This window comes from Brachypodium distachyon, chromosome 4 (genome assembly GCF_000005505.3).
Source record: "Brachypodium distachyon strain Bd21 chromosome 4, Brachypodium_distachyon_v3.0, whole genome shotgun sequence".
Classification (NCBI taxonomy): Eukaryota; Viridiplantae; Streptophyta; class Magnoliopsida; order Poales; family Poaceae; genus Brachypodium; species Brachypodium distachyon.
The window spans coordinates 31,031,142-31,046,289 of NC_016134.3; the positions used below are offsets into that span (position 1 = coordinate 31,031,142).

Sequence of the window (15,148 nt, forward strand, 5' to 3'; positions counted from 1 at the left end):
GCTTAGGCCTTACGATTAAAACTTTTTGGTCTTCGCGGATAGGCTTCAGGCCCGCCCACTGTTCTTTGGTCATGGTACTCCGCACAAAGGTGGTAGACTGGTCATGACGGAGCATTGTTGGACAAGAGGGACTATCCCTCTTGCCACAAGCTCGGCATCCTCCTTCGCCCACACCGGCTTCTTTCCCTCGATACCACGTCTGCCAAGGCGGTGGTTAAATTTCCTCTTGGCACGTAGCCCCGCGTACCACTCTTGGGTTGCTATGAATCCTGGATCCTTTTCCCTCTCCTTGAACTCCTCCAATTCATCCTCTGTGATCCTTGGCCATTTCTTATGAATGACCGACTCCCAATCATCTTCCAAAAAAGCTCTGGCCTTGGTACCCCAATTGCTCTGACCCCTAGGCATTGTGGTCTTCATCGCTCCGAATACTTCTTCACGGAGCACTGGATCAGGCACCTCAAACCTCCCCATACATTGGCATAACAGTCTTGCTTGACGCTCTCAGGAACCTCGGTCCATCTCTGATTGATGTTCGTTAAAGAGCGAACGATGGCATTGCATGTGTTGGCGAAACACGACGCGGCCCTCTTTGGACTCGCGGGTTCCCCCACGTCGTCAATCCTGGTGACGATGAATTTCTCCTTTGTCGGCTTGTTAGACCCACGCGGCGCCTTCTTCTTCTTCTTGGATGTAGCCTGTGACGTGGTAGCCTCAGAGCCTGCATTGAAGCCCGAAGGATCACCGTCCCCGTGTTTAGGCTCGTCGTCTTGGCTATGGGCTATTGGTGTGCCCGGCGATGAAGAACCCTGAGATGAGTCCTCAGGGTATTCTCCATCGCGACCCTGAGGTTCCTATACAATGCCCTTGTATGGATTACTTTAAAAAATTAAAAAATTCAGCATGACCCATACGGTAAAACTAGAAAAATTCGGCATGACCCGTGCTATAAAGCTAGCGAATTGGTCTACCCGATAATCAAACCTGCAAAACTTAACCCACCCACATATACCCCCTCGGTGCGATGGCCGGCCCCTTAATTTTCAACGGCCTCGGCACGATGGCTGGGCCCATATCAACAGCAGCAGCATGACCAAAGAACACTATTCAACAATCTTACATAATCTTCTATATCTAAGTAGAAGCAACCCACTACTTGATTTCTCTAAACATGCAAACATGCCACATCATCACATAATTAATTTGTTCCCACCTATTTAGTGGAAAACTTATACTTTTGCACATGCATGAATGTTACTTCCATCAAGCTATTCCCACTAAGTGAAAAATGTACAATCTTATTATATGTTTTCAAATTTGAATACTTTTTATGTTAATTAAAAATTTCTGCAACAACATGCGGGGCATCATCTAGTTAACCCTAATCCCTAATCCCTAACCCTAAGCAGCAACAACAATAGCTTCATGAGAAAAAAAACTAACCCTAATCCCTAACCCTAACCAGCAACAACAGTAAGCTTCATGAGAAAAAAACACTAATTAACCCTAATCCCTAACCCTAAGGAGCCGCAACAATGCACTTACCTCGTCGCCAGCGGCCGGGGAGCTCGGTGGTGTGTCGCAGGGGGCCTTGGCCGCCGGATTTCGGACCTCGTCCATGAAATCCGGTAGGCCTGAATCCGCCGTGCGGCGGGGCGGCGCTGTGTCCTCCGTTGACGCCGGCTCGGGGCGGGGCGGAAGATCCACCGTGGCCGACGGCGTGGAGAAGCCACGGCGGTGGCCGGTCCCGCAGGTTCGCACCATGGCGGCCTCGGCGATGCAGGGAGGAGAAGGGGAAGAGCCGCGCGGGTGGGGGAGGAGGAGGGGAACAACGACGGCAAGTGGGGGAGGAGGAGGGGAACGGCGGCGGCAGCAGCAACAAGTCGGAGGCGGGGCAAGGCTTCGCCTTTAGGGTTAAGGCTGTGCCACTGCTAGTCTTAGAGACGCGTGTGCGAGAGTTCGAAATTTCGCCAAGTCCCGTCGCTATCTGTTTATAGTACGGCAGCACGAGTGTCAGTCCGAGAGAGAGACCAGCCACTCGTGCTGCCCACGGGGATTTTTCAGCCAGCACTGGTGGCGGTTCAATAAAGAAAACAGCCACCGGTGCTAAGCACCCGTGGCCGGTTTGTGCTACCAACCGCCACTAGTGTTCCTCACTGCCTAGAGCACTGGAGCTAGCACCAGTGGCGGTTTATTTGCGAAACCAGCGACTAGTTCTTCATTTTGGAACCATCTATGTAGATCACTCAAAAACCATCCAATCCCATGAACCAAATGTGACATGTTTTTTTTGTTTGAACTTGAATTTTTTTGATGGGTGTTCTATAGAAATAGGGAAGTGTCCACACCAAATTTGACAATTTTTAAAAAAAATTGAATTTTATAGAATTTTCATAGCACAAAAGCCACACATAATGAAAGGTATATAACATTTGAATTTATGGTTCAAAAGTTTATTGAGAATAAACAATCTTATTATACACATAAAAGAACAGGTGGTGTATTTATTTAAAACCCAGAGAATATAATATGAATTTAATAGCTTATTGCAAATACTTCACCAGTGGCGGTTTTCGTGACGAAAGTCACGAAAACCGCCATTGATATGAAGCACACAAACTTAGGGTCTCCAATGATCCTGCGAATCATACCATTGGTTGTTTTTGTTTCCCGCACCGCCACTAGTGTTTCACTAGTGACGGTTTGCTACGTTTCACCGCCACTAGTGCTTCATACTTGTGGCGGTTGGTGCGTTTTCACCGCCACTAGTGCTCCTCAGTGTGAGCTTCCGCGCAGTGAGTAGAGAGTTTAGTCCCACCTCCCTTGTTTACAGCAGTTTCGACCAGCATAAATAAGCTTCTCCACCACGGTTGTCAGTTCCGATTCCATTCCCGTAGTACTCTACCCCTGGCCGGTGGGCCCGGTTCTCGTTCCGAATACTTGTGGGCTCGGTCAAAGCTCTGTGGGCCCGGTCAAACCTGCATTAGTAGGTAGTAGGCAGCTCCCTAGTTCGTCGGTCTGGGCCTGAACCCGAAAAGCTGTGTTGATTGGGTGGGCTAATTTTTTTCCATGAAATTTGATCAAGTTATATTGAAATGCAGAACATATTTAAGACATCTGATTTGAAATTTGAACAAGTTATTTAAGACATTTGATTTCAAATTTGAACAAGTTATTTCAAATTCAGAACATATTTAAGACATTTGATTTGAAATTTGAACAAGTTATTTAAGACATTTTGATTTCAAATTTGAAAACGTTATTTCAAATTCAGAACATATTTTTGATTTCAAATTTAAACAAGTTATTTAAGACATTTGATTTCAAATTTGAATATGTTATTTCAAATTCAGAACATATTTAAGACTTTTGATTTCAAATTTGACATAATACAAGTTACAATTTTCCATTCATAAGCATCGTTCAACATCAACTACCAAAAGATACACAAATATTCAACTATTCCACAATCTTGTCCTTCTTCTTCTTTGTGGTCTTCTCCTTCCTCTTATATGTTTGGGTCTCGCTGTGGCCGCTTCTAGTGTATGCACCCTCTCTTGCCTCAGGTCTTGACTTCTTCCTTGTCTGGATTGGCCGTGATGCTTCTTCTTCTTCTTTCTTTGACGTTGGATCAGGAAAACCTTGGTAGTCTTGTTGTGAAGTAACTCCGTCGATGCCAACTATGCTTCTTTTCCCTCTCCTTACGACAACACGGTTCTTGCTTGTCAGGTCGTCGATGAAAAAAACTTGTTTGCATTTTGAAGCAAACTGCCATGGTTTCCATCTTGCCGGTATTTTCTTCACGTCCACTTATGACGAGGAACCTCACGAGGTAGGATCATTGTTGTGAATGATCTTTTTGTCTGACATCACGTGCCCATCTGACACGGAACATGGGGATGGTGGTGAAGGTGTAGTCAAGCTCCCAGATCTCTTCGATCACGCCATACTATGCTTCTGTAGTGCCTTGGTTATCAGAACTAGTCTCAGCAACCAGCACTATACCGCTATTTTGGTAACTGCTCTTACGATCTTGATCCTTGGTGTAGTACGTATACTCATTCAATGCGTACGACTGGTAACTCACTACGCAGCCGAGCGTGAACTTTTGAACGGTCCTTTCTTCTTCATTTGCCACCACACTGGCATACCAAAAACTCTAGAGCCACATGGCGAATGTTGCATTGTGGGTCTTGTGTATCCAATCAGCACTCCTGTTAGGGTACCGGTTTTCAAGTTCTTCCATGTGCATGTCGATGAAAGGCAGGACCTCGTACATATGTTGCAGCACCATTGTATGTGCTCTCATATAGTCGTCCTCTCTCCCCGATGAATACACATCTAGAACGTTCCGGCCAAGCCCACCTTCACCTTCTAGTTTGCCCTTATGTCGTGATTTGGGAACGAGGGCCCTAGTAGGATTATCTCGTCGGTGATATGGACCATCAGATGTACCATGATATCGAAGAATGTTGGAGGGAAGAACATTTCACATTCACACAAAATTTGCATCATTGAATCCTTCAGCTGGAGGCAGTGTTCCACCGTGATGGACTTTTGCCCGATTGTGTCAAAGAAGTCACAAAGCTTCATGACCGTCTCTCTGACCCATGGCTCAATGGCACCTCTTATTGCAACTGGAAGTAAGTGCGTGATAATCACGTGGCAGTCATGAGACTTCATACAAACAAGCTTGTGACTCTTCATGTCAACGAGTCTCTTGATGCTGGACGAGTAGTTGGATGGAACTTTAATGTGTGGAGACACTGGCACATTCTGTGTAACTCGGCTTTGCTCAAGGTGTAACACGCAGGTTTACATTGTGTCGTTACCGTGACTTCACCATTGTGGTCTTCCGGTGACTCTTCCTCTACCGCCCACAGCTTCTTCCTTATTCCCAAGAACTCCAGGTCTTTCCATGCCTTTGGCCCATCTTTTGTCTTATCTGCATTGTTCATTAGCAAGCCCAACAAGCTGTCGCAGATGTTCTTCTTGACGTGCATGACATCTATGGTGTGACGGCTTTGTAAGAATTTCCAATAAGGTAGGTCCCAAAACACAGACCTCCATCGCCATCCTTCTCTTTCGCTTGCGGATTTGCTTTCTCGGCAACAACTTCCAAGTTCCTAACTATTTCATAGATTTCGTGCCCAGTCTTTTCCTAGGCTTCGGGCGAGGCTCTAACCTCCGTTGAAGTTTTTCTTGTCCTTCCTCCATGGGTCATCAGGTTGCAACCACTTTCGGCGTCCCATGTACACAATCTTTTGTGAAATTGGCAGCCTCTGTGAGTTCGTTCATCCCCGCATTTTGTATACGCTTTGTACCCATGTGTGCGTTGGCAAGATGAGTTCTCGTTCGCAGGGTAGTCATGCACACATGTCAGCAGAGCTGCCCGAAGGGTGAACTCCTCCTCCTTGTGAGCGTCCCAAACCTTTCGGCCCGTACTCCAAAATTCCGCAAGTTCATCTTTCAGTAGCTCCAGATACACGTTCAGATCAGCTCCCGCATGCTTAGGGCCTTGTATGAGCATGGATAGGTGGATGTACTTCCTCTTCATGATAAGCCATGGAGGAAGGTTGCATATGAACAGGATCACCGGCCATGTGTTGTGTTTGCTGCTCATGTTTCCGAACGGATTGATTCCATCCGTACTCATCCCGAACTTGATACCTCTTGAAAATTAAGCCAAAGTCTGGATACTCCTCATCCAGGGTCCTCCATTGAGCCGCATCGGCGGGGTGTCTGAGTACACCATCGTCGTTATGGTACACCCCATCAGGATCGATATCCTTCTGAGTCGTGTCGTGGAAGATGAAGGCCTTCTTCTTGTTTTGAAACCAACGCTCCAGCCGGTTACCACACAGGAGGTACCATACCGTCTTCGCCGCTAGACCACAAGTCACTTCTTCCTCCGGGAGGTCCTCAGGATTGGGGTCTTTCTTCCTGTATCGGAACATTTTGCATACTGGACAGCTGTGCATGTCTTTGTAGTCACCCTTGTATATGATGCAGTCCAGCGGACAAGCATGGTATCTGAACACCTCTAACCCGAGGGGACATGCAACCTTCTTCGCTTCGTACGTGCTCTTAGGCAACATGTTGTCCGCAGAAAGAACTGTAGAAAGGTAACTCAAAATATCCGTGAAACCCGAGTCCACGATGTTATATTTTGCGTTCATTCGGAGAAGTTCGAGCGTTACTTCCAGCACACTCTTGTCCACCCCTGCATTTTCATACAACGGCGTCTTTGCGTCCTCCCTCAGTTTCTGGAATTTGCGGGACACTGTCTCATCGTCAGCGTCATCTAACTGTTTCCGCAGGTCCACATCATCTAGCATTTCGCCCACCCTGCCTTGCGGAACTTCTTGATCTTCGCCACGACATGGTTCGTTGGGTGGATCAACATGCTCCATGTTCTCCATTCTGGGTCGCTTTCAACTTCAATGGCATTCTCGCCGTGAGAAGTCCAACGTGAATAACCCAACACAAAACCGTGCAGGAGCAAGTGCAACTCCACATCGCTTGGCAGAAGCATCATTGTGTTACGACATTTGCTACATGGACAACATATCATGTCGTCCCCTTTTCTCAGCATATGTTTCGTGGCGACATCAGTGAAGTCCTTCAGCTTCCTTATCCAATCTTCGCAATTTCTTGTCTCCTCGTACATCCAAGCACGGCTCATCAAGCTAAAACTTAAACAAACATGAATCAAGTTACAGATAGTATCACACAAAATTTCGGCATCACCTTTGCTATAAAATTTACAAATTTTACAAAAAATTGCCAAATAAACACCCACCCACACACACGGCACGATGGCAGGTATACATGTACAATCAAAAAATTACAAACACGACATGATGTCCGTGGAACATGCACATCCAACACATATTTTATTGAGAGAGCTTAATCACAGAGAGAGAGAGGGGAGCAAAGAGAGAGAGAGGGGAGGGGCGCGCAGCAACCAGCAACAGAAAGAGAGGGAGAAACGGAGCTAGGGGAAGAGTGGCGGAGCTCCCGAGCAAGGGGGCCGCCCGAGACAGCTACTGGAGAGACATCGAGCTCCTCCCGGCCGCCGGCGCCATTTGAGGCAGATCGAGGAAGGAGAGAAGAGAGAAAGGAGCTAGAGGGAAGGAGAGAAGAGAGGAGGAAGAAGGAGAGTGAAAGGGAGCAACCTTCCCGCCGCCGGCGCCATCCAATTTTGGCAGAGCTTCACCGTCGCCGGTGTTGAGGAGACGCGCGAGCTAAGGAAGATAATGCCACAGTAACTTCGCTTTTATAGATAACTTACCAGCGGCGGTTCTAAGAATCGGCCTGCCACTAGTAACCGGGATGGGGAAACCCTGAAGAGCACTAGTGGTGGTTAACTAAAGCGGCCACTGGTACTAGGAGCACTGGTGGCTGTGACAGCCGTATGAGTGCTCACACTGCCACTGGTGCTCTAGTAGCAGTGGCGGTGGGAGCTAACCACCACTGGTGTTCGTTTCGGATTCCTCCAACGACGTCCAGTGGCGGTGTGTTTTTTTGGACCACTGTAACCGCCACTGGAGATCGTGCGCCAGTGACCCCCTAAAGAGCTCCAGTGGCGGTGAACAAGAGCACCGATGGCGGTGCCGGTCGTGTGAGTGCTTTCACCGCTAGGGTGCTCCATTAGCAGTGGCGGTGGTTGCTCACCGCCACTGGTGTTTGTTTTGGATTCCTCCAACGACGTAAAGTGGCGGTGAATTTTTTGGACCAGCGGAACCGCCATTGGAGCTCGTGCGCCAGTAACCCATTCTGGCGTAGTGGAGTTGAAGGAGCGGGGCTAGATCCGTTCTGCGTTTTCGTCTCCAACTCAGTCGAAGGTCTTGCCATGGCAGCTGGAAGCTCCGAATGCCGCGACGGTTAGAAAGGAAAGGCAGCAGTCGACGTGGATGATATGCTGAAAAAGTTGAAGCTTCACGATGCGGAATTAAATGGCGTTGTCACCGAGAAGGACGACGTGGGTGATCTCCCATCAGTGAAGTGGATGGCGGTGGCGAAGGTACTCACCAGGAAGAGCTTTGGCAAGGGCACGCTGGTGGCAACGATGCAATCTGCATGGGGTTCAGATCGCGAGGTCTCTATCTGTGAACTCGAACCTAACCTTTTTCTACTGCAAGCTTTCTACTTGGGAGATTGGAAGCGGATCATGGAGGATGGTCCGTGGTTGTTCCGCAAGTGTGCCCTCATGACGGAACCCTACGAAGATGCTGAATCATGTGGATGTGTGGATCCAAATCCACAAGCTCCCGCCTCTGTATCGAACCAAAGTTGTGATAACACAACTCGCAAGCAGGGTGAGCGAGGTGTTGCCGATTGATCTTGCCGCGGTCCCCACTAGTTGCGGCAAGTTCTTTCGAGTTAGAGTTCGTCTGGCCGCGCAGACGCCTATGGGGACCCAGGCCTGACGACCAGGAGCCCCATCCGTGTATACTATACTAGTCCCATGATCAGTAAGCTAGTACACACAGGTCAACTTAGTAACAGAATAAACATCCCAATATTAAATAAATACTTACATAAGTACCATGAAGTTGACGCCTTCGAGGTAAAGCCCATGAGGGCGGAGAAACATCAAAGTCTTGCAGCGGAAAAACTTTATGGACCCAACGGTATGCCAAGCCCAACAGGCACCTGACTGGGGTTGCGCCCTAGTTCTCATACTTATCATCATACCTGTTCGTCGCGTCTTGATCTTCTTCCATATCTGGCCACATAACAAGCCAGGTGAGTACTTTGAATGTACTCGCAAGCATCCCAGGAGTGTTAACAGATATACATGACAGGCTTAGTACAAAGGAGTGGCTCTAGTCTAAGGTTCAGCATTTGCATAAAGCCAAATTTACTTTGAAGTATCATAAGTAGTAAAAGCACTAAAATGAGCATTTATAAAAATTGACAGTAGCAGGTCAATAAGTAATAACATACCTGGATCATGCGTCTACATGACCATAATATCTCCATTCTCCATTTGGCTATAACCAAAATATTCTCCATCTTTTCCATCTCAATGGAACACACCCATGTGGTCCATTGTTTAATAAAGCCTTTGGTAAACCTTTTGAAAACAAGTCTAATAATGTGTGGCCCGACCAAGTTTGTTCATGACCGAGGACGCGGGTATTCAAATAGTTTTTAACACTCTCCAAAGGTTGTACGGCTTTACCCACAAGATGTTAATCTTCATGTTGCCATGGCCAAATGAGTACACCACATGGGGCGTACCCGTGGGGATATCATAACGAGGCATTTCACCTATCTAGATACATCCAAATTTTGACAAACTTGAAACATATTTTATTGGATGAAGGGAGTACAAGAAATTTAAGAGCAGGTCTCATGTTTGGAAATCCAAACAGTCCAATGTATAAATGGATGGAACAAGTATGCACTGGCCGGGGCTGCTCTTAGTCTAGTCAACTTGTAACTAATCATGCTTTTGCAGTACAAGATGAATGTGGGGATGTGGGAGTCCGGGCTGTGAGTAGTCGGTCGCCAAAAAGAAAGTTGTGAGCTGATAAATAACAAAACAGTAATCAACTCAACTTGCACATATAGATTTATAGTTCACCTACCTATAGCCTATAGGAGAGGACAACCAAGCAAAAATTCATTAATATTAAGCAAGCTGAGAAAGGTAAATTTCAAACCGGGCTCAGCTGCAGTGTAAGAGGCATGTGGGAGCCCGAATCTTCAGCACGCTCTCTCTAGTTCACACAAATTAAGCATTTAGAATACTGTACTGCAAGCCTTGCTGCGGGCCCTATACTTGCTTCAGAGGCAAAACCAAGTTACTGTAACATCCAAGGTATCGGCCCTACCTTACCTAAAGTATTACCACTCTAACAAAAAAAAAATTAACTACAGGTAAAATTGTAATTTTTTACAAAGTCTCCTTTGTTTACGTGAACATCCACGATAGGCAGTTAATTGAATATCATCATTAGAACTAAATTTCTGATGCTCGGAATCCATATAATCTATACCAACCTCAACAATACAGATAAAACTCGATTGGTCAAAAACTCACACTAATAATTACTAAGAAGTTCTTTATGCAGATTATGTTGCTAGCTAACCATCATGATATTGCGACAACTAATTATATGCCGTGTAAGGTTTGATACCATGTGAAGTTGTGCTATTCTCTCCCATGCATGTCATTAGTCGTATGTACCTGAAAATCAAATAAAACAACAAGAATGCAAGAATGAGTATAAAATTCAGCAAGTACAATATGAAACCCAAAAGGAAACATGAAATATTACACATCATCACATCTTCGTTGGAAATGAACAATTTCACTGAAAATGATTGAACAAGAATACAATGAATAGTCCGAATGAACCATTTGGACTTAACCACATGTGACGGGGACTAATAATCAAGTAACAACAGGGTTGGCATGGACTGACCGTCCTGCAACAGTGGCGTGGACTAAACAACGGCAATCCTTCTTTTGAAATGAATGAATCAAAACACACACATAATGAACAAACTCTGAAAACGAAGAACAAAAGAAATATTGTACAAGAAATTAATACAATAACCATTAACTAATACAGTATATAGAAACATTGTACTCCCTCCGGCCGGAATTACTTGTCGAAATATTACATGTATCTAAACACTTTTTACACATAAATACATCCATATTTGGGCAAATTTGAGACAAGTAATACCGGTCGGAGGGAGTACAAAAATTTAAGATGAGTTCTCTTATTTGGAAATCCAAACACTCCAATGTATAAATGGATGGAGCAAGTTTGCACCAGATACGACCAGTAGGCCGGGGCTGCTCTTAGTCTAGTCAACTTGTAACTAACCATGCTTTTAAATATGCACGCATCAACGGATCGAATTGAATAAACTGAGAAACGTAAATTTCAAACCGGGCGCAGCTAGCGCTGCAGTACAAGATGCATGTGGGGATGTGGGAGTCCGGGCTGTGAGTTGTCGGTCGCCAAAAAGAAAGAAGACTTGTCTCAAGTCTTGTGAGCTGATAAATAACAAAACAGTAATCAACTCAACTTGCACATATAGATTTATAGTTAACCTACCTATAGCCTATAGGGGAGGACAACCAAGCAAAAATTAATTAATATTAAGCAAACTGAGAAACGTAAATTTCATGTCTCGTAAACCACACCTTAACATAGTAATTTGCGGTCAAAACCATGTTTTAATGAAATCTAATATGCCCTCTTTCAAGGAACGGAAGTATTGTATATATGTAGTACTGGCTAGGTAGTCTATAATAAGAGTCTAAGCTACACCTCGATCGATCTGGATCTCCAAAAATTTAGTCTCAACACAAACAAACACTAACACGGAGATGGAAAGTACATTCTGCAGCCTAGAGCCCGCACGCGATGGCTTCTTCGTCCTCACCATGTCCAGCGCCGACGGACACCAGTACCTGACCGAGCACGCCGTCGCCGACCTCGTCAAGACCCTCACCAGAGTCCGCGACGACCCCAAGGCGAGAGGCCTCGTCACCACCTGCCAGGCCGGCAACGCCGTCTCGTTCTGCGACGGGATCAACTACGCTGACGACGACGCCCGCCAGCAGGCGGAGGCGGGAGATCCTGGGCTAACATGGCGGGTAGCTACACGACTGGCCACTGCCGTTTCGAGCAGTGTACTGTTTCCAACAGTGTTCCAAGGTACTATTCTCGCACAGATTAATTTCGATCCATGCATCCTAATGGCTAATGTCTGATCCAACGGCCAGCTGAAAGGAAGGCGGATCCTGCAGCTGGCATGGCGGAGGTGATTCGTCTGCTGATGGAGCTCCCCATGCCGACCGTGGCCGCCGTGAGTGGCAACGCCACGTCGCTGGGCGTCGCCCTGGCGCTGGCACACGACAGCTTGGTCATGTGGGGCCGCGCGGAGCTCCGGCTCCCGGAGACCGAGCTCAGGCGCCGGCCGTTGCCGGACTACGCAGGGAAGCTGCTCCAGGAAAAGCTGCCGTCCTCCGAGCTCCGGAAGCTGCACATGTCCCGGCCGTGCATCGGCGACCAGCTCGTCAGCAGCTGCTACTATGTTCAGAGCGCCAACAAGGACAAGGGGGCGGTGCTTAATGACGCCCTGCAACTGCTCTACAAGCGGACGGGCGGGAAAGCCGCGGATATCGCCAAGGCGAGGCGGACCAAGTGCCCGAAGACCTGCGCCGACCTCGGCATCACCGGCCCGCAGCAGCTCCCAAGGCTAGTACCTATCTACTCCTACCTAGTAATTCAGTTTCTAAATATAAGACGTTCACTTTCAAAATAAATAAATATAAGGCGTTCTGATTTTGTTCTAAGTCATACTTTTTCGAGTTTGATCAAGTTTATAGAAAATCTACCAACATATAGAAAAACGAATTGTTTTTATTAAATCTATCATTATATATTTTCGTGGTATACTCGTATTGTAGATCTTAGTAGGAAAAAAGAAAAAAAAACAGTATACTTCTTATACTTATAGTACTACTGCGTCTATTCGTCCTAATTAGGAACGAAGGAAGTAGGTTTTTTCTCTTGCTATGTTTTTTGTTTGCTAACTACTGCGTCTATTCGTCCAAAAACATATGTATTTATTTACACCCCCTTCACTCCGTCCATGGTTTTAACTTTGAAGTCCATATAGGGTATGTTTAGTTATTGGCCAAAGCCAATCTTATCAATATTTGGCTATGATCAAATTTTTGGATTTCTTTTTTTGGAGGGATGCTTTCTAAATTACTGGCAAGCCGACACATGCACGATCAAATCTAGTTTATTTTTGTAGCCAGCATTTGCCAAATCTTGGCAACCATGGCTAGCCAAATTCTTGGTGAGGTAAGTTTGGGCTAAAACCGAAACACACCCTATATATCAAGGTACTGTTCTCTTGACGAGCTAGTAGGTAGGGGTACTGTTCATTTCCAATTAATTCTCATAGCTTATCAGGAATCCATTGCAACTTAACCGATTGATCATTATATTTGCGACCAAGGTGTACACATTTTTAGTTGCCGTGTTTCAACTTCCTTCTTTTATTCTCCCAGTCTTGCTCGAATTTCAATAATGCACACATTTGACATTTCTCTGTACTTTTAACATGTGGACGGAGTAATTTCTCTGGCCTCTGCATCAACTTAACTACTCCCTCCGTCCAACAAAGGATGTCTCAACTTTGACTAAATTTGAATGCATTTATACACTAAGTCATATCTAAATACATTCAAATTTTGACAAACTTGAGACATCTTTTGTTGGACGGAGGGAGTATGAATTACTAACCACGGTTCCTTCTTTTCCTTCTCAAGCAGGCCTCCCATTTCCCAAAGTGCAAATGCAAAACCAAATATGCGTCGCAGCCAGGTAACTAGGTAATAAATCGGCGACCACTTCATTTTGTGGGAAAAGTTTCTTCAGTTTCACCCCATTGTGATTGATTTTCCTCATGCGGGTTATGGAATTTCTTCGTGTATCACACATGTATCCTCGATTTCAATTATCATGTAATGAATAAGTGAGTAAACATTGTCTACAAATTCAAGTCAGCATGCATAGAATCGACTTTGAGTTCCTTTTTATTATAATGATACTTGTATTTTTCGTTCCTCGACTATTGCGCAAGTGTAGGTTTCTTCCAGTCTCAACTTATCTGGTGTAACTTTCACCCCTCAAAACCGTGTAGATTTGGTCTTGATGGTGGTTTGGCTATATCAAAGCTGGAAGCTGCATGGTTTCGAAGCCACGTCAGCAGGCGAAGAGATCATTTGTTTTCTAGAGTACACCTAAATAGATGTATCATATATTGAAGAAAAATAGTACCGCGATGCAGTTTACAAGCCCGTAGGCCAAGTTTATAGCGACTAAACAAGGTCCCCTTAAGTAAATCTGTTCTGCTCCAAATTCTACCTTCCCGCTCGATGGAATGGAGAATGGCGCTGACGCTAGGAGCAGCACCATAAAAAACCACGGAGTTGCAATGCCGCCAAATAGACCAACAAACAAGAGTGATTGCAATGTTCACATCGTGCCGGTCCTTCTTGCTTGGAGCCTCCAACTTCGGCCACCAGTCTACAATCTCCTCCTGCGGCGCCGGTGCCCACTCCAGCCGCTGCCAAGCTCACAGCACACCATCCCAAACTTTTCTTGAGACAACAGAACCAAGAAGGAGGTGAGAGATGCTCTCATGATCTTGATCACACAGCGGGCAACGTGGGGGATGCGGCAAACCACGCCAACTCAGCCGGTCCACGGTCCAGCAGCGATTCCCATCATCGCCAACCACATGAAGAATTCACACTTGCTCGGAGCCCGCGAATCCCAAATCTCACTCGCCCCTGCCATCAACTCCCGGCCACCAAACAGGGCCACATAAGCCGACGCGGCCTGTAATTCCCAGACGCACTCCACCACCATCGAAAGGAATCATCATCCACAGACAACTCGGTTGCACTCACCAGATCCCAGATCAACAAGAACTCCTCGATGGCGCCTACTCAGAAAGCTCCGGTCCCACGTCATGCACCCAAGACAAGTTTAGAAGAGCGCCAACCACACTAGCTCGTGCTGCACGCCTCGAAATTAACTCAAAAAGGGCCGGTGCCAGCTCGCATATACTCCGACCAGCAAGCCATGGATCAATCCAAAAACGTATGCTCCGACCATTTCCCAGCCCCATGTCAACTACCGCCTCGCATAGCTCACTAGCAATAGCCGGAATTTGAAGGTTGAACTCTGCCCACGACCTAGCCGACTCAACCTTTCGCAACCAGCGCTAACGAACCCTCAACGCCACAATAAGGAGCCTCAAGTTGGGAATGCCCAGCCCACGGAGGTGTGCACACAACCTTCCAAGCCACCAAGCAATGACCACCTCGCACATCCTTACGACCCTTCCACAGAAAACCACGGCAAATTTTGTCCACGCCCTCAATCACCTTCGCCGGGAGGTCAAGTGACATCATCGCATAGAGAGTCAATAGAGTAAAAGTCTTGGTTCTAACGACTCATGTGCGCTACTGTAGCTAGGGCGATTTCAGGGCAATTCTTGAGCGATTCCTCCCCCGCCACCGCCACTTTGGCGCCGGCGTCCACCAAACCCATTGTCGCCACTTCGGTGACGGCGTCCACCCTCCCCCGCC

General features: G+C 46.5%; 1 protein-coding gene across 1 annotated transcript; it reads left to right on the plus strand.

The window, feature by feature from the left end:
• Positions 1-11,266: 11,266 nt before the first annotated feature.
• On the plus strand, positions 11,267-13,615 carry LOC100825749 (enoyl-CoA delta isomerase 2, peroxisomal). Its single transcript, XM_024463696.1, has 3 exons — positions 11,267-11,690; positions 11,759-12,233; positions 13,322-13,615. Exons 1-3 carry the CDS (start codon positions 11,360-11,362, stop codon positions 13,383-13,385), a joined length of 870 nt encoding a protein of 289 aa, XP_024319464.1. The 5' UTR covers positions 11,267-11,359; the 3' UTR covers positions 13,386-13,615.
• The last annotated feature ends 1,533 nt before the right edge of the window (positions 13,616-15,148 follow it).

What these genes read in the sequence shown, in the direction of transcription:
- LOC100825749 (XM_024463696.1), top strand. Translation starts at nt 11,360, where the DNA reads ATGGAAAGTACATTCTGCAGCCTAGAGCCCGCACGCGATGGCTTCTTC. An exon ending in GTTTCCAACAGTGTTCCAAG is followed by an intron (nt 11,691 to 11,758) that starts GTACTATTCTCG and finishes TCCAACGGCCAG; the next exon opens with CTGAAAGGAAGGCGGATCCT. An exon ending in GGCCCGCAGCAGCTCCCAAG is followed by an intron (nt 12,234 to 13,321) that starts GCTAGTACCTAT and finishes CTTCTCAAGCAG; the next exon opens with GCCTCCCATTTCCCAAAGTG.